At 39.0% G+C, this 20,180-nt stretch overlaps 2 protein-coding genes and 1 non-coding gene across 3 annotated transcripts in view; 1 reads left to right on the plus strand and 2 right to left on the minus strand.

The window, feature by feature from the left end:
* The window catches only part of LGALS3 (galectin 3), a 16,708-nt gene extending 9,922 nt beyond the window's left edge, over positions 1-6,786 (plus strand). The window contains exons 4-6 of the mRNA XM_022570515.3: positions 582-670; positions 4,511-4,676; positions 6,476-6,786. Of these exons, the coding sequence (XP_022426223.1) occupies positions 582-670; positions 4,511-4,676; positions 6,476-6,631 (411 nt within the window). The 3' untranslated portion in view covers positions 6,632-6,786. The remainder of the gene's footprint in view (positions 1-581; positions 671-4,510; positions 4,677-6,475) is intronic.
* On the minus strand, positions 3,234-3,340 carry LOC115803660 (U6 spliceosomal RNA). The gene has a single exon (XR_004024432.1). It is a non-coding gene; the product is annotated as a U6 spliceosomal RNA (small nuclear RNA).
* A 2,956-nt stretch (positions 6,787-9,742) lies between the features above and the next one.
* Positions 9,743-20,180, minus strand: part of DLGAP5 (DLG associated protein 5) — a 39,181-nt gene continuing 28,743 nt past the window's right edge. Inside the window, exons 15-19 of the mRNA XM_022570511.2 lie at positions 17,043-17,226; positions 15,231-15,291; positions 14,162-14,405; positions 13,276-13,325; positions 9,743-10,638 (exon numbers count right to left, since the gene is read on the minus strand). Coding sequence (XP_022426219.1) covers positions 10,498-10,638; positions 13,276-13,325; positions 14,162-14,405; positions 15,231-15,291; positions 17,043-17,226 — 680 coding nt within the window. The 3' untranslated portion in view covers positions 9,743-10,497. The remainder of the gene's footprint in view (positions 10,639-13,275; positions 13,326-14,161; positions 14,406-15,230; positions 15,292-17,042; positions 17,227-20,180) is intronic.

Here is a 20,180-nt window from a genome sequence, read left to right on the forward strand (position 1 = left end):
ACAGAGCATTGGGAATATTTACAGTGCCTTGAACATAGAAGGTCAAGAAATATTTGTAAAATGAACTGGGGAAGGTATTAATTGGAAAGTGTCCATTCTACAAATATCAAGTACCTGCCACATTCGAAGCACTCCTCAGGGCCTTGTGTGAGTGGAACATAGGGGGCCTCAGAAGCCCAGAAGGTACCACAGTGCCTGCCCACAGGGAGCAGAACAACCTGACAGAGAATGTTATATGACAAGGGTCTTTCCAAAAAATAGGTCAAGTGGATGAGTTATAGATTGGGATAGGCCTTGTCCTGAGAGATACAGTGCTCCGAAAGGGAACATGTTCTGCCTTGGCACCAATTAACTGATGGCCTTATTCTCGATTATTAGCTGCAGTTGTGTAGGGAGCCTTCTCTCTTCAGGCCCTGGGCAAGGTGGCCTGAGAGTCTGAAAAGATGGCTAAAGTAGGGTTATGTGTTATTCACACATATTAAAAGTGGTTGAACTTTAGCGATATCTTTTTCTTTCTTGCCAAGAAAACATGACTCTTCATTTATATATATATATATATTTTTTTTTTTTTAAATTCCCAGAATGTGCCTTATGACCTGCCTTTTTCCGGAGGAGTCATGCCTCGCATGCTGATAACAATCCTGGGCACAGTAAAGCCCGATGCAAACAGGTAAAGAGCAAAGTCAGCAAGTCTAACATATTTACTGATTGCTTTTGGAATAAAGGGTGATCTGTTTTGAATTTTGATAGAGTTTTTAAAATTGCACATTTAGAATCTTGGCTATACCATAGTTTGGGATTTCCCCATAAATCAATACGCATTCCCACCAAGAAGACAAGGTTTCTCTCACTAAATCTTGTGTTTCTCCCAGAACCAGAATAAAACAGAGTTCTACTTTGTGAGGACAAAGAGGAAGAGCAGGAAAACCCATTCTGTTGGTTCTTCTAGGCAGTGAAAGCCTTAGAATTAAAGGAAAGTAGAGCCTTTGTAATGTAATGTTTGGCCATCCCTCCACCTCTGAGCCATAGATTGTCTAAAACACAAAGCCCATCAAAAATTAGGGTCAGGGACTTCCATGGTGGTTCAGGGGCTAAGACTCCATGCCCCCAATGCAGGGGGCTGGGGTTTGATCCCTGGTCAGGGAACTAGATCCCACATGCCTCAACTAAGAGTTCTCAGGTTACAACTAAAAAAGATCCCACATGCCACAGCTGAAAGATCCTGCATGTCGCAACGAAGATCATGCGTGCTGCAACTAAGACCCGGTGCAGCCAAATAAATAACTATATATATAAAAAAAAACTAGGGTCAAAGACAAAAAGATGCCTAGTTGATCTGAGAGCTTAAGTATTATACCTCTCGGGGCTTCCCTGGTGGCACAGTGGTTGAGAGTCTGCCTGCTAATGCAGGGACACGGGTTCGAGCCCTGGTCCCGGAGGATCCCACAGGCCGCGGAGCGGCTGGGCCCATGAGCCATGGCCGCTGAGCCTGTGCGTCCGGAGCCTGTGCTCCGCAACGGGATAGGCCTGCGTACTGCAAAAAAAAAAAAACAATTATACCTCTCTGTCCTCATAGTGGTACAAATCTCCCTGCAGTTGTGCAGGTCTTGGTGCACTCTCAGATTTGTGCGCTTGGCCGCCATTTCCGTCTTCATACCGGGTGAAACAGCAGAGTCACAGATTCCCACGTGTCGGCCTGGTCTACAGATGATAAGTGACAAGGTGGGGAACCCCAGTCTTCTGAGTAGACACTGTTTACTTAAAAAGTCTGAAAAGACTCTGCAAGTTAAAGACTTTGTAAATCAGCCTCTGCCATTGGTACTGGTGGGGTGAGCTCGGGGCGGGTAAGACTTTGAGCTCACTTAGGAAAATCCATGCTGATTTACGGGCTGCCCTGGGATGCTTGGCTCTGGTTACCACCACTGGTTATATTTATATATAATACAAGCAGGCTAGGGCTATCCTGAAGCTGTTCAGTATGTCTGTCCTTGAGGTTAGTAGTACTATTAAAGCTCCTAGATTAATTAATGTTTCTGGGTCTTATAGACAGGACACAAAAGGTACAAGTTCCAGCTGTGTACACAGGTTTATTTAAGAATCTATAAACAGCCCCTGTGAGTGCCTGTCATCTTGATCCTCGTGAATCGGCAGGAGCAACCTCCTCTGTTACCAGGAGGTGGACTCAGATTCTGATCTGATCGTTTTACATTCAGCTAACCAGTTCACTCCACCTCCAGCCAGCCTCCTCTGGTTCTACGTGTTAGTCACTACCCTAAGCCAGCTCTTCCTTCCACACAGCCTATACAGCTTCTCTCAGCACAATACTTCCCTACATAATAAAGCTTGTCTCACAGCAAGTTACACAACATATATATCCTCTGCCTGTGTCCTTATCCATCCTGCCTCCCAAAATAACATAGGACCCAGCGCCCTGATCCTCTGCAGACAGCACTCACGATTTGGTGATATCTGCTCTCCTCCTGCTGCAGCTGCTGTCACGCAGGACCACACTGGTATCTTTGCCTTATTTATGACTGTTGCACTAAAAAGGTTAGTTCCAATAACAACAGAGATGTCGACTGAGAGTGTGGCAGGTCAAAACCAATTTTGGTTGAAATGATTAAGGTGGTAGTAAACTGAGAAATGTATTGCTTTGATCTGCAAAATCTATGTGAGCAGTTACATGAAAGAAAAATATCCTTACGGCGGTAGAGTTGACAATTATCTTCCTTTTCACTGCTGAGAAAATACAGGCATTGCATATTTAGTCAAATACAAATTCTATTGCCATTTGACCATATTGGTCCTTTCCCTGTGAATTTAATCATTGGTGGTTGTATGTGTCTGTTACTGGGTGAATTAAATACCCAAGGAATCATTGTTAGTAGGTCTAGAAAGCGGACCTTGCTTTTTTTTTTAAATTTTACTCAATTGAATTTTCTTTCTTAAAAAATTTATTTTTATTTATTTTTGGCTGCGTTGGGTCTTTGTTGCTGTGCACAGGCTTTCTCTAGTTGTGGTGCACGAGCTTCTCATTGCGGTGGCTTCTCTTGTTGTGGAGCACGGGCTCTAGGCACCCATAGATGTGGCACGTGGGCTCTAGGGCACAGGCTCAGTAGCTGTGGCACACGGGCTTAGTTGCTCCACGGCACGTGGGATCTTCCCGGACCAGGGCTCGAACCCGTGTCCCCTGCATTGGCAGGCGGATTCTTAACCACTGCACCACCAGGGAAAAAAAAATAGAACGCTTCATGAATTTGCGTGTCTTCCTTGCCCAGGGGCCATGCTAATCTTCTCTGTATCGTTCCAATTTTAGTATATGTGCTGCCGAAGCGAGCACACCTTGACTGTTTTATGTGTAGAGAGTAAAAAGAGAATTACAGCTGAATAGAAGGATATGACCAAAGACAACGAGGCCAAAAAACTCAACACATATTGTCTTGTTTACTTTGAGATACTGTGGTAGTACATCGAATACAGTAGTCCCCCCTTATCTGAGGTTTCGCTTTCCACGATTTCAGTTACCCAGGGTCAATCGCGGTCTGAAAATATTAAATGGAGATTCCCAGAAATAAGCAATTGATAAGCTTTAAGTTGCCACCGTTGTGAGCAGCATGGTGAAATCTCACGCTGTCCAGCCCCATCCTGCCCAGTACGTGAAATCATGCCTTTGTGCAGCAATGTCTGGCCTGTTAGTCACTTAGTAGCTCTCGGTTATCAGATCCGCTGTCATGGTACCCTGGCGCTTGTGTCCAAGTAACACTTTTTTTACTTAATAATGACCCCAAAAGCAAGAGTAGTGATGCTGGCAATTCATATATGCCAAAGAGAAGCTATAAAAGGCTCCTTTTAAGTGAAAAAGGGAAGGTTCTTGACTTAATGGAAAGAAAAAAATTGTATGCTGAGGTTGCTAAGATCTATAGTAAGTACAAATCTTCTGTCCATGAAATTGTGAGAAAGGAAAGAAACTCATGCTAGTTTTTTTTTTTTTCCCTGTCATACCTCAAACGGCAAAAGTTACAGCCCCAGTGCATAAGTGCTTAGTTCAGATGGAAAAGGCATTAAATGTGTACAATATTTTGAAAGACAACATTCACATGACTTTTACAACAGTATATTGCTGTAATTGTTCTATTTTATTATTAACCTCTTACTGTACCTAATTTATAAATTAAACTTTATCATAGGTATACATGTATAGGAAAAAAGTGTGCGTGGATAGCTAGCCAGCTAGCTAGCTAGCTAAATAGATATTTGGTTCGGTACTATCCATGGTTTCAGGCATCCACTGGGGTCTTAGAACATACCCTCTGCACATAAAGTGGAACTACTGTACTTGGCCCAGTATACTTTCCAGTTTGAACCCATTCTCTGGTTTATTTGCTTTCTGTTTAGAAGTTTTTCCTGTATTTTATAAATGATTTGCTCTTTAGAAAATTTTATGTTCTTCACTTGATACAAACGTACAACTTGAATAATTTTACTAACTCTGGTCTTTGGTTTAAAACAGACTTGCTTTAGATTTCAAGACAGGAAATGATGTTGCCTTCCACTTTAACCCACGCTTCAATGAGGACAACAGGAAAGTCATCGTTTGCAATTCGAAGCTGAATAATAACTGGGGGAAGGAAGAAAGACAGACGGTTTTCCCATTTGAAAGTGGTAAACCTTTCAAAGTAAGTTATTGCTACTATTATATATTGATAATGTATATTTCTCATGGGGAATCACTCTTAAACCACAATGCACTGGAAATGAATTTTCATCAGCTGTCCTGGGACACCTAACCAGTACATCTGCTCTCCATACCAGGGGACAGGTCTCAGAAGTAGTGGCACTCTCCCCAACTCCATTCAGGCACCTTACCATCACCCGTTACCACCCTTCTGAGTTTAAGCTTTTCTGGAAGTGAGAAAAATAGCTTCTTTAATAAAAAAAGTAGAGAGTCTTTATGGTACAGTTGGGCTGAGACTTAATTCCTCAAAACAACATAGTTAGCATGGCAATCAAAACGAAATATTGGATTTCCCTGGTGGTCCAGTGGTTAAGACTCCATGCTTCCAATGCAGGGGGCGTGAGTTCAATCCCTGGTTGGGGAACTAAGATCCCACATGCCGTGTGGCGTAGTCAAAAAAAATTAAAAAACGTAAAAATTTTAAATTCTAAAAGTAATACATACTTGTTTTATGAAAAGAAAAATTTATAGATTTTTAAAAATTAACTAAAAAGTCCTCCATCCTTTACCGCTTCCCCCATCCTCACAAAGGTTTCAACTTGAGTAACTTTCCAGTGTTTTCTATGACAAGCAACACACTTTTTATTTTTAAGCACTGCTTCAACAAATATTAGGTCCACAGTATCGGGTAAGGGTTGACTATAGAGTGGGTTATAAAACAGCTAGACCGGGCTTCCCTGGTGGCGCAGTGGTTGAGAATCCACCTGCCAATGCAGGGGACACGGGTTCGATCCCTGGCCTAGGAAGATCCCACATGCCGCGGAGCAACTAAGCCCATGCGCCACAACTACTGAGCCTGTGCTCTAGAGCCCATGAGCCACAACTACTGAAGCCCGTGGGCCTAGAGCCCGTGCTCCGCAGCAAGAGAAGACACCACAGTGAGAAGCCCGTGAACTGCAACAAAGAGTAGCCCCCACTCGCCGCAACTAGAGAAAGCCTGTGCGTAGCAACGAAGACCCAACACAGCCACATATAAAAATAAATAAATAAATTTAAAAAAACAGCTAGACCGCCAGCTCAAGGGCAGGGTCTAACAGGGACCATATTCTACATTTGGTGGACATCTTTCCTTATGAGAACATTGCCACCTAATAGTACTTCATTGTTCAGATGTGTAATAATTCAGCCTGTACCCTACTGATGAAAATTTGGAGTACGGAAATATTCCAAACAAATAAAACCAGGAAAGTTTTATTTATTTTACTAAAATACTGTGATAGCTATCCTTATAAATCTTTGCTTCCTAGAATAACTTTACTCAAAGAATATACATGTTTAAAATTTAGATAAGGATATTGCCAAAGTGCTGCTTCCAAAAGGATGTAAGGATTAACACATCCTCTAACTACTGGGAGAGTATGTTTCCCCTACTCTTGGCCCAAACTGGTTATTATCAATCTTCATAACATTTGCCACTCTAAGTAGAGGATTCCTATTTTAGCATTTATTTTTATTTTTAGGTGTTTGAGGCCATCCAAAAACTTTAGGTTTTTATGTAGATAAATTATTAATCTTTTCCTCTGTGGCTTCAACTATATATCCTTCTAAAAATTTTATCATTTTGTTTTGTTTAAATCTTGAATAAGTTGGAGTTTATTTTTGCTGTAAAGTTACTTTTTCTGACTTTAATTAGTTCTACAATTGATCATAAAGGTGAAATGCTAGACATCCTGAGCTCAGGCCACACTGGTTTTGTGATGAATGGGCATTCCTAACAGTTTTGTGTACGTGCCATTTCAGATACAAGTCCTGGTTGAAGCTGGCCACTTCAAGGTTGCAGTCAATGATGCTCACTTGTTGCAGTACAATCATCGGGTGAAAAATCTCGGGGAAATCAGCAAACTGGGAATTTCTGGTGACATAAATCTCACCAGTGCTTCGCACACCATGATATAAAGGGGCAGATACTTTTTAAAGAAATGAAATCGAACGTAAACCTTACACATTTAAAAGTTTCATGTTCGCTATGAGTGAAAAATTTTACCTTTATTCATCAATGTCCTTCTTGCAAATCATCCATTTAATAAAGAGTTACCTGTCTTTATATGTCATTTAATTGGGGCAGTTTATTCTTGATAATGCGCAATGGACTCAATGGAAAAGGACTCAATGGAAAAAGAAATATGTAGCAATTTAATACTGCATCAGAGTCTCCCAAAGTTTTCAATACTTGCTAAACTATTTTTTAAAAAGGAGGGACTTCCCTGGCAGTGCAGTGGTTAAGACTTCGCCTTCCAATGCAGGAAGTGCAGGTTCATCCCTGGTCAGGGAGCTAAGATCCCACATGCCTCATGGCCAAAAAACATAAAACAGAAGCAATATTGTAACAAATTCAATAAAGACCAAAAAAAAAAAAAAAAAGTAAATAGGAGTAAATACTACCCCCAAATTAACCTTTCCAACAGATGCTACAAAGAAATCGTTCTATTTTCTTACTTCAGGAAACATAATATATTCAGGAAATGAGAAAAGCAGAAAGAAAAATTTTACATATAGACAATTACTGTTAGCATTCTGGTATATTTCTCTGGACTCCTTTTAACTATTTCATCTCTCTAAACTATACTTCACTGCTTTCAAATCAGTAATGGATACCAGTATCAGACAATCTTCCCGTGGGTTCTTTTGGTTTTATGAAATCTCCAGATTTGTAGAGGGAAAAAAAAGTAGGTTTTTAATTAGAAATGTAATCAGCTTGAAAAAGTTTATAGTTCCCATTGTTAATACTCTCAACCATGCCTTTCTGCCCTTCCTCATTACCAGCTAGGCCAAAGATTAATATAATTTCAAAACCAGGGTGTGCTCCCATCACCTCATTTTATAGGAGACCAAATATTATTTGATCTATTATTGTTTCTACAATACCATCTTCTCAAGTATTTTGTTGCCACAGGTTGGGTCCCCCAGGAGGCAAAGAGATTAGAATGCAAGAGGTTTATGAAGGAGTGCCCTTTCTCTCAACAGATGTGGAGACGAGAAGGCACACAATTAGGCAGAGTAAGAAGTTGAGCACCCATGCCTCAGCCTACACTATAGAGGTTATGAGCTGGGATGATGTTTTAGAGCTGTCAAGAGGGGGATGCCTTCATATTTTCACTTCAGTCAGTTAATACAGGCCACAGTCTGATCTTAGGAAACAGTCTGATCTTGGGTGAAGTGGCTTTCTTCACCTGACACAGTTCTCACACGGGATGATTCCCAAGGACTGTCTGCTGGCAGCAGTTATAGCAACTAAAAAAATGAGTCCTTCAGTCCTAAAGTGGGATGTGAGCAGCACATCACGTCTCATTTCAAAAAGTACGTTAATTCCTTATTCTAACATTCTGATCTTGACTGTTCTACTCCAGTGATTAAACAGAAGAACATAGTAAGCTATGGAGAAAAAAGGGAATTTGGTTTATACAAAATTACTTAAATCCTCTGAGCCTTGGTTCCTTTGTCTGTAAAACGAACTGTATAATACATTTTATAACACATCTTTTGTCTATAAAATGGGTTACTATGACCATTGAATAAAATATTGTTTGCAAAGATGTTGTCATATAGTAGGTCCTCAATAAATGGAAATTCCTTTTTTTTTTTATTTTTGGAAAGGCTCTTGTTCTACCCAGTTTTCTTTCATTTTGTCTTCAAAGATTTTCTTAATACCTCACAATTCTAGAGTCCAATAGCCCAAGGACACTCTCTCTAGTTGTAGGACACATTGATGGCTGCCTACCCAACTCATTCCCTGCTTCCTAACAGTCCTGGTTTTACCCAGGTATAATCCCAGATAAAATAGGGAAACCTGATTAGTTTAAGCACACCCCAGCTGATCTGCAGGTGGAGATGTGGCATTAGCTGGCCTAACCAGACTAAAGGGAAGGATACAGCTCTGATTACCACTAGCAACCATCATGTGACTCCAAAAGGACCCAGCTTTAGAGACACTGACACCAAGGATGCCAGAATGAACTATGAACAGATGTTGGACTTCGATGGCATCATTGAGCTGTTGATTATAAAGTGCCTGAAATCACCCTGACAACTTGTGAAATAATAAATTTCCTTACTGTTAAGCCAATTCGAGTTCAATTCATTATCACTTAATAGCCAAAAGCTTTCTAAATGATTCAATAGTACATCTTATTAAACCTACCAAAAAAATCATGTTTACTCACATTGTTTTATTCTCATCTACTTTATCCTTGAGGGCAAACATTATTTTATTGTTATGTTGCATTTTTTAAAAAAATTTATTTGGTTGCGCCAGGTCTTAGTTGCGACAGGCAGGCTCCTTAGTTGTGGCTCCATGGATCCCGAGTTGCGGCTCACCAGCTCCTTAGCTGCGGCACACGGGCTCCTTAGTTGTGGTATGCATGTGGGATCTAGTTCCCTGACCGGGGATCGAACCCGGGCCCCCTGCATTGGGGGCTCGGAGTTTTATCCACTGCACCACCAGGGCAGTCCCATTGTTGCATATTGCTTTATATAGATTCTAAGTCTTGGGTTGCTTTGTACCCATCTCTTTTACACGTTCATGGCCCTGGACCCTTAGAAAACCCTAACTTTTACATAAAATGTTTCTTTGTTCTGAATGTCTTGCTTGGATTATTCATTAATGGGCTGTTAAAGCTGCTTTTATATTTTGTTAAGACTAGGCATTCTGAGAATATGCTTCTAAACCAGCACCTCACATAGTCTCCTAACTGCTCACGTGGGCTTGATAATAAATACTGTCTTTTCCACAAGCCTAACATACCTTCCTCTGACAACAAAAGTAGATGTGCTTTCCCTTCTTGTTTGGAAACTCTTCATCTTAAAGGACTATCCATGAAGTTGCTGCTTGTTTGGTGAATACCTCGAACACTCACCTCATTTGCAAACAGAAATAACTGGATCCAGGTCTGGTGACAAGCTTTAGCTACAATGAGTCATCTTGGTGCTCTGTTATTCTGATCACCCTGTCTTCTACAAATCCTGTAGTTAAGAGTTTCATAAAAGAGAAAATATTTCGAACGCATTAAGTGATTGATATAATTCTCTTTAAGGGAAGGCAGCATTTCCTTCAAAGGCTGTCAGTCACATCAAGGGGAAAATGAAAAAAAAAAATACAAGAATTTAATGGGAACCGCTTATAATTTAACCATTTGAATCTGCAGCATGTAAACTGACTTCAGAATCCAGAAAGCTCATCTAAAGAAACTCAACATACCCTGGAAAATGCACTATGCAAAGCTGTTCAACATCAACAAATTTAAAAGTTCAAGTTAAGAGTAAAGTATAAAGGAATGCAAATATTTCTGTCAGAGTTTAACACTGTATTTTGATTAAATGAAAGAATGTGCATAAGCTCTGAGTAGGTATACTTAACATTTAAGCTTATACATTTTAAACAAGAGAGGCAAGGCACAGTACATTTTTATTCTGCATGGTTAATATACAAAATATCCCCACTTCCCTTGAGAAACAGTATCATATCTAAAACATACTTTGATGAACACTGAATATTGAAATAGTATACAGTTGTTCCTCAGAATCCTGGGGTGGGGGGTATTGGTTCCAGGACACCGCCCCCTCATACACATGCACAGATATCAAAATTCAAGGAAGCTCAAGTCCCCAACAGTAGGCCCTCAGTATACGGAGGGCTGCTGTATGACACTATATAAATGGATTGAATAGAGGTGAACACAAATACATATTCTTCAACTTTTCAATATTCTAAGAATATACCACAGCACTGATAACATGAAGAAAAATGTCTGGATTTATTTTTAAATTCAAAATTCTTCTGGTTGATCTCCACTGAGGGGCTTTAGAGGTGAAAACGTAATCAGGTTACCACCAAAGGGAATGTGTCTGGTACGTTCTTGATGTCTTCTTTCCACCTGAGTGAATGTATTACTGCAGTTTAGGCCTGGCTAGAGAATAAATTTAGAGAAGTCACTAAAGTAACCATCAAGAGTTTCACCAATTAAGTTTTCAACATTGCAAATTAGTAATGGATTAATAATATAAATAACGTTTCTTATACACAATAAAAAGTTATTAATGACATGATTATGCTACTTTCCATGGATCTAATTTCAAACATATAGTTTTTTTTAACTGAAAAGCATATTAGGAATATACGCCTTAAAAGGTGATTAGTAATATGTAAATGGACTTCAGCAACATATGCAGGATGAATAAAACTGAGGCCACTTATGCAGATTCCACAAATCCTAGTCCATATAATTGTACTTAATAGGTCTTTTACTAGTGTGATCCTGCTGGGATCCTTTTCTTTGTTCCCTCTCAAACCCTACTTCAAGTTCAAATGATGCACAGAGCTAGTAATAATGTGGGTCTAAAATAGACAGGTGGACCTATTAAAAAAAAAATCCAAAAATATAACTTCTAAAATTTATGGAAGTGGAAAATAATTCACAGGGAGACTAAGTTTTAAGATACTAAGATTTATCAACAATATATAATAACTGTGAAGCAATCTTAATCATATTACTAATGTATCAAAAATAGAATATTATGATTCATTAACATCCAGATTTACTTATAATACCACATATTATCAGAACCAATCATTCAGAATTTAGCTCTGAGAACAAGATTAAATCAGGTTTATATAAATTGGCCTTATGCTGAAATCCGTCTCTCTAGGTCTCAGCCTAGAATTAAAGAAACCCAAGACTGGGACTTCCCTGGTGGCGCAGTGGTTAAGAATCCGCCTGCCAATGCAGGGGACACGGGTTCAAGCCCTGGTCCGGAAAGATCGCACATGCCGCAGCAACTAAAGCCCGTGAGCCACAACTACTGAGCCTGTGCTCTAGAGGCTGTGAGCCACAACTACTGAGCCCGCGCGCCTAGAGCCTGTGCTCTGCAACTTACAATGAAGAGTAGCCCCTGCTCGCCACAACTAGAGAAAGCCTGCACGCAGCAATGAAGACCCAATGCAGCCAAAATTAATTAATTAATTAATTAATTTTTTAAAAAAAAGAAGGCTTGGACTGGGACTTCCCTAGTGGTGCAGTGGTTAAGAATCTGCCTGCCAATGCAGGGCACACGGGTTCCAGCCCTGGTCCAGGAAGATCCCACACGCTGTGGAGCAACTAAGCCCATGTGCCACAACTACTGAGCCTGCACACCCAGAACCCATGGTCCGCAACAAGAGAAGCCACCACAATGAGAAGCCCGCGCACTGTAACGAAGAGTAGCCCCCGCTCACCACAACTAGAGAAAGCCTACGTGAAGCAACGAAGACCCAAATAAAGCCAAAAATAAAATAAATATATTTATTTTTTAAATAAATAAATAAAGAAGGCCAAGACTAAGAAGGAACAGTGTAGTCGCAGTAACACACTCCGTTCAGCTCCTGAGATGTAGCCACCCCAGAAGGCTGAATACAAAGAAGCCATCTTCGAAAGACAATAAAAGTCAACATATTCAGAGGTCCTTAAGGAATTAGTGGCTTAAGGAAGCCAAGCATTTGCCAGCCTTCATGAGGTTAACAAAAATTGTTTCTGTTTGATCCTACATTTGCCTTAATGAATTTTTTATATTCTGAGATGGAAGATTAGCAAACCAAAGCCAGTCCCTAATTTATTTTAGCAATTGGTCCTAGAAAATTTCAAGGTAAGGTTATAAACCAGAGTTGTTGACCATGGCCACATGTTAGAATCCCCTGACAAACGTCCTAATACAGATCATTGAAATAAAAATATCTGGCAGTAGGGGTGAAAGCCAATGCTGTAAACAGTTAGTAGGCAAGAGAGCACCATTCCATTCATGCCCTACTATTCAGTGCCAGCATCCATGAATGCGAATCAGACAGCTCTGCCTAAAGAGGAATTTATAGTTAATAAGGGAAATAGATTCCTGAAAGTACAATATGTTTTAGGAATACAGTATCATTTATTCATATTATACTCTTAATAAGAGATTTAATGTGTGCCTGTATGCATTGTGCACCTGTGCCTATACAGAAATTAACATGCGAGAGATGAGAGCTTTTACAGGAAGGCTTCACAGATGGGCAAATGTTTGAACTAGATTTAAAGGCAAGAGGTCACTAAAAGTAAAGGCTGGGGAGCTTCCAAATAAAATAGCAGGACATAAATATAGTAATCTAAAAGAACTAGAATGAAAATAAGCAATGACTGAAGGTAGGACAGACGTTATCTCCCCAACTGTAAGCTTCAAAAGTATAGAAATCTTGCATTATATTTTTCATACATCACTGAGAACTACCCAGCATAATCCAAGCTACATATTAGATGTTCAAGTATTCAACCACTTTGTCACAACAAATTTGATACATAAACCATATAGAGAATTAAATCTTCAGAGTTTAATACTAAAGCACACTATATTTTAAAGTATTAATATAACTTAATACAATTTTTCCCATTTTGAGAAAAAATGAATAAAAGTGGATTTCAGAGTAAATAAAACAATGACAAGATGTAAACTTTGCACATAAATTGAAAAGTGAGTAATATTCATTTTATAAAACAAATCTGGAATATAAAGAACTTTTCAAATCAAGTTGGAAAACTTACTGAATCAAGAAGATGGCATTCAGTAGTGAGACTTTTATTATCAAATAGTACTGAAAAACAAAAAGGAATAATTTTTAACTTTTAAAGTAATATTCTCGCAGTTAAGTGTTGTTAGAAAGGAACAAAGCCTTGAAAGATATGAAAAATTCCATACATCATGTGCTAAGAAAAATATGGATCATCTTATGCTATAATATATTTTTAAATGTAGTTAAATTTCTTTGTAAAATTCTCATCCTTAATTTCAGTATAAAAAAAGGTTTCTATAAATAAATCTCATGCTTGTAATTTAAAGGTACCCAAAAGATGCTAGAACATAGCTGGAGTGCCTTAAATGTCTGACCAAGGTTATAATGTTTATTTTGCCTTAGACCCCAGCCAGAAGAGCACCATGCAGTAGCAGATGAAAATAGTAGGTGAAACCATCACACATTATATTATAACAAAAATACAAGAGCCATTTCCTACTGAACAATCACAACACAGTAGGTAGGAAAAGGCACTAGGGCAGAAAAAGAGGGTGTTTTGAAGAAAGGTTTGAGGAGTTTGATGGAAAAGAAGAGAACTAAAAAAACTTCAGGGAATTTTTCTGAGTCTTCGCAAACAACAAAGGATGCCACATAGTTAGGTCTAATGTAAAGTGCTGCTGACGTCCAATATGGATTCGTATCTGTTGTTGATTTTTAATGGGTCTACCTCAAAAGGTTTGGGTGGATAGTAGGGTACCACAACACAAACTAATTCTCACAAGATATTTATTGCAAGTGTCCAATTTCTCAGCCTTCATTCTTGGCAACTGTATCCCGAAGTGTTTATAATAATCTATACTTTAGTCCAAGTTCATTTATTTAACAAAGCCTCATTTAAATACATTAAAAGACTTTACCTGACTGAGAAATTTTAGTTTCTTCTTCCTGTGAGATGTTATTTTGTGATGGTACATTTTTTTCAGGGCTAATCATCAAAACATCCTGTGCTGTAATTGAATTTAGTTCCATTCCATACACAACATCTGAAACTTCTTCCTTTCTGTTAGTATTAGCATCATCTGCCACTTTGCCAGCAAGCAGAGCCAAATTCATTCTTTCACTAGGCAAACGACTTATTTCAAAGTTTATCTTATTTACATCCTGGAAGTAAAAATGTTATTACATTTAATTACCCCAAATTGAAATAAACAGAAAAAGTCTCACTGCTATTAAAAATAAGAAATAATAGAAGGATGACATTCTGAGCACAAGCTAAAGAACACTGTAAATCCTACCATCTTGCTTCTTGAACAATTAGATCAGATAATATTACAGCAATAGTACAAATGAAGGAAAGTTTCTCAGCAAGTACCAACAGTCCAGCTCAGAGATTGGCAAACATTCCATGTGATAGGCCAGGTAGTACAGTTGACCCTTGAACAACATGGGTTTGAACTGCGAGGGCCCACTTATACGCAGAATCTTTACAATTGTAAATACTACAGGATCTGTGGTTGGTTGAATCCACGGATGCGGACCCACAAATATGGAAGAACCAAGTATAAGGGGTGCACCAACTGTAAGTTATACGTGGATTTTTGACTGTGCAGAGGGATGGCAACCCCTCATGCTGTTCTTCAAGAGCCAACTATAAATATTTTAGGCTTTGTGATCCAAAGAGTCTCTGCACAAACATGAACACTCTACCATTATATTTTGAAAGCGGCCAGATACAATACATAAACAAATGACTGTGGCTGTGATACCATAAAACTTTATTTACAAAAATAATCTTGATGTGAGCTGAAAACCAAATTGGCACTATGGTCTCAAACAAGCCAAAGGTCTTTGAAGTAAGAACTGTAATTCTATATGACTGCTTTAGATTTCCAATGGAAATTCCGGAGGTTGTTTATGGAGTTACTATATATAATGATATAAATAGATAACATACTGGGCTATCTAATGCACTGGAATAGGACTTACATGGTTTACTTCAATTAAATCTTGTAATCCAGGACACTTAGCATCTTCTACTATGCTGTTCCTGAAAAAGGAAAAAGGCAGCATTGTACTCAGATAATTAAAACATTTTGCTATGTTTTGAGACTATCCTTTATGGGTCAAAGATGGAGCCTCATCCAAGATCAGGCCTGTTCCAAGTAGATTAGTTGTGGATGACAGCTACTTCAGGATGGCCTTACAAACCAAACGCATTTTCCTCAGAAAGCTCACAAGCTGTGACCGTGCTGGTCAGTCTGCTGGCAATCTTTTGAACCTCAGCCAAATCCAGAGCCATATACTAGAAAAAGTCAGGATAAAGCTTACTTCTGGGGGATTAAAGCATCAACTCAATTATTGTATGGCTAGAGTTGCCTACCTTTACTTGTTAGCTAGTTATAGCACAATATATTCTAATCCTGAAGTTCTTAACTTGCATTTTACTAGAAACATTTGTCTCAACCTCTTGGAGTCATTTAAAAATATGTATATATACTCTATTTTTCTGGTTTTCAGCTTCACTTTGCCTTCATTGTACGAAGTTGTTTATTTGTAAGATGCTCTTTCAGGACTATTATCAGAAATAAGTAAAACATTTTTTTAAAGAGTACTTGTAATATCACTTAAATACAATTTTGGATCTTCTTAGTACAAGATAATGAACTACAGGGTATACAAAGTAAAGTAACTTGCATTTAAGAAATGACAATAAATTGGTATTTTATAATCCACAGATTTCTAAAACAATTTAATCCCTACAAAGGCTAAATATACTTTAGTTTATACTGAAAACTAGAAATTTTATAACTTGTTCCATGAAATATTTAAAAAGAAAAACTTTCATTTGTTTCCCCATTGAAATAGTCAATGCATAGGGTGTTCTTTATTTTTTGACAACCTTGTTTGGTGTGACGGCAGGATATTCAATGCTGTCCCATCTCCAGATTAATAATAAATCCAACAGTCCTATCTTGGCTCCAGACTACAATTTTATTTCCTACTTAAAGTATCTTTTTCCTATCATATTTCTGGTACATTTATGTTCCACGAACAAGGACTATATAGGTAATTTTGATGCATCTTTGCAGAGGCAGTACTATGTAGCATAAAGAATGTAGGTAACATCCACTTTCACCAACTGTAAGCTGAATTTGGGTAAGTTACTAACTTTTCAAGTTTCCTCATTTTTTAAAAATGGAGATCTAGTACCTCACATGGTTGTTTTGAGGATTAAATGAGATAATATGTGATAGGAACCTTGAACAATGTCCAGCCCATAATAATTGTTCAGTACATATTAGCTCCCCCTTCTCTCACTCTGCCATCTGTCAAGTCAGCAACCTCAAGGTACTTTCTATAATGGCTGGTACAAAAGTGCCTACCTCTCAACGACACTGCAGGGAGGTATCAGCACTGTTTTGTGGATGATGAATCTGAAGCTTAGTGAGTTAATTAAACTTGTCCTGAAGTTTCATAGCTAGTATGTCATAGAGCTGGTTTTGAGCTCAGATCTGTCAAGCACCAAAATTTCTGGCCGTTTATCAACAAAGAACACTGTATTACTTCTTTTCTTCTTGGTTCTGCAGCATTTACTTTGCCCATCTAGATATGACCATTTACCAATCTGAAATGTGAAGCCCTAATTTCCTCATTTATAAAATAGAAGTATTGCCTATACGTTACAGGGTCATTGTGAAATTTAATAAACAATACATATCTTGCATACTTAACCAGGTTAACAATCTGAAATGGTATTTAATGTCTGCATCTGTTAAACTCTTAATATTAAAGAAATACCTGTTTCCAGGAATATTTGAAATCAAAGTCTTATCAACATGTTCACTTTTGGTGCCCTGAGGATCAGGATTCTCTGGTGATGTGGTTTGTCTTAGAACACCCATCTCAGCCCTGCTCTCAGACGCAGCTTTGCTGGCAGACTTAGGTATTCTAAGTCGTTGAGAAAGACATTCAGAAGAAAGTCCTAGAAGATGAGAGAAATCATCTTAATACCAAAAAGCTCTTTCATTCATTTTTCACTATAATTAGGAAGACAGTGCAAATTCTTCCTATTCCCCTACCTTTCTCCTATAAAATAATGTTTGTTAAAGTCAATGCCTGGGACTTTCAGTTAAAGATAGTACTGAATACACACACTAAACTGCTTCCTCTTGACATCCCACTACTATAAACAGTAACAGATAATCTTGAAAGGTTGAATGCTACAAGGACAAAGTATCCTTTTTTTTAAGGTCAGTGGCTTTTAAAATGCGAAATATAATTTTCAAGGACAAAGGAAACTAAACCAGAAACAACAAAACTCAGAAAAATTTGGAAGCGTAATATAGATAGATGAGTGGGATATTACTTAGTAGACTCAAGAAAATAAATCCTAAGCCACTAGTCAGGAAAGATGTGAATCAACCCAGTTTATACCGCAGCACCTCTCAAAAGAATTGGTGGCCTCAAGAATCTCTGCAAGCAGAGGTAAAAACAGGAAGATTGGTTCAAAGTCAGTTTAAAGAACAATTAGAGTCCAGATTCCTTTCCTCATTATGCACAGCTGGGAAACTGTCAACAACCCCCTCCCACCACCAAGATAAAAAAAACTAGAGGCTTATCTCCCCAAAAAGGTGAAACAGGGTGTCTCTGGTTTAGGGGATAAAGTTGAGAGACTGGTACTATATGGAAAAGGGAGGATTAAATGAGTATTATTTAAATTGTTGATACACTCAGTTTCCCTCCCCCCATGTGGCTCCTGAAAGACTGGAAGCCAGAATTATACCCTCCAGGCAACAGATCAGAAGGATCTTCTCTGGGGAATCTAACTAGCCCATGAGAAAAGACTTAAATACAGTGATGATGTGCAGGTTCCCAGAACAATGGTGCAGCTAAATCACCCCACAGTAAAGACCTTATTACCCACACGCTGCCATGCAGAGTCCTGCTCTTAACCATGAGCAGGCAGTGAATGATCATCAGACACCCGATGGAAGACTCTAATACGAGAGACAGAAACCAAAACCAAACAGATGAGAGTATCTTGGAACAAATTATCCAAGGGAAGAATACGTAAAAGCTATCGTTAACGTCTGTAGAAAAATAAGACAGTGCACTTACGAAACAAGTACAGAATGTTATAAACATTCAAAGACTAAGAAAGAGTTCTTGGGAATTAAAAACATGATAGCCAACAGGAAAGTTGAAGAAATTCAGGAAGTAGAAGAAAATGACAAGTACAGGAAAGAATGATAAAAACAGTCTATTTACCAGGAGAAAGATAAGAGTTTCTGAAAGAAAGATCAGAGAAAACCAAGGAAAGTACATCAAAGGAATAATTCAAGAAAAAAATCTACACCTTGTTTAGAGAGGGCTGTAAACAATACTCCAAGACTCCTTTAAGCATTGGAAGTGGTTGCCTTTAGGAAGTGACAAACGGGATGAGTGGGGCTTCCTGGGGACTTCTGTTTTGTAACAAACCTCATATATAAACTATGAGTTCTACAATTAAAACTCTATTGAGTTCTATAATTAAAAATCAATTTCAGAAAGATCAATTTTGATCAAAAACCTTGATCTCTCTAGTCATAAGTACCAAGATAGCTCCCTGAAAGAATAGACAGTGGTGGGCCCATAGTCATGGAAACCACTAGGATCCTTGGGAAGTAAGTAACAAGACCCATGCCATTAGCAGTGAGGCAATTCCTGGAGTCCAGGGAGTGCAGCTGCTTGGTGTAAAGGGAACGCACCAAAACCACACACTAGGTGTGATACCTAAATTGACAGGGAGGTAATAATATACTTGAGGTGATAAATTTACATTTTAATGCAAATATTAAGTAGCAACTCAAGTTTATTGTCAGAAATCTTCCAAGTGGGCACACTTAAATAATAGGGAAAAAAATCCCTTCTCCTGATTAGTACTTAAAGAGGACTTAGCCCCTTTCTCCTTGAAAATAAACATCTAGCACTTAAAGCATTAATAGAAGTGTCGGGCTTCCCTGGTGGCGCAGTGGTTGAGAGTCCGCCTGCTGATGCAGGTGACATGGGTTCATGCCCCGGTGCGGGAGGATCCCACATGCCGCGGAGCGGCTGGGCCCGTGAGCCATGGCCGCTGAGCCTGCGCGTCCGGAGCCTGTGCTCCGCAACGGGAGAGGCCACAACAGTGAGAGGCCTGTACACCGCAAAAAAAAAAAAAAAAAAAAAGTGTCTACCAAGATTGAAGGAACAGATTACCTCAACTATGACCTCTCATTATATGGCTTATATATAATTTCAATCTAGGTAAATAAATTCAATCTAATAAAGATAGCCTATGAAAAATGGCTATTGAAAAATACAACCAGAGTTAGAAAATCATAAGAAAGAATGGTTTCCTGAAGTAGTAAAAGCTGGTTACACTGCAATATTTTAAAATTAGGAAAATGGGGGACTTCCCTGGTGGTTCAGTGGCTAAGACTTCGCGCTCCCAATGCAGGGGGCCCAGGTTCGATCCCTGATCAGGGAACTAGATCCCACATGCCGCAACTAAGAGTTCGCATGCCGCAACTAAGACCCGGTGCAGCCAAATAAATTTAAAAAAATTATTTTTAAATAAAATAAGGAAATTGGTACATTTACTGTATTTCAAAAAGATAAGAGGAGGGGCTTCCCTGGTGGCGCAGTGGTTGAGAGTCCGCCTGCCGATGCAGGGGACACGGGTTCGTGCCCCGGTCTGGGAAGATCCCACATGCCGTGCAGCGGTTGGGCCCGTGAGCCATGGCCGCTGAGCCTGCGCGTCCGGAGCCTGTGCTCCACAACGGGAGAGGCCACAACAGTGAGAGGCCCGTGTACCGCAAAAAAAAAGAAAAAAAGATAGGAGGAAAATTTTTACTCCAAATGAAAATTAAACCAAATCCACCTTCCATAAGCTATTTCTCAGAAATCACAGAAAACACA

The sequence above is a fragment of the Delphinapterus leucas genome, chromosome 2 (genome assembly GCF_059928025.1).
Source record: "Delphinapterus leucas isolate spDelLeu-1000000601 "Yukka" chromosome 2, BTC_Dleu_Yukka2, whole genome shotgun sequence".
NCBI lineage: Eukaryota > Metazoa > Chordata > Mammalia > Artiodactyla > Monodontidae > Delphinapterus > Delphinapterus leucas.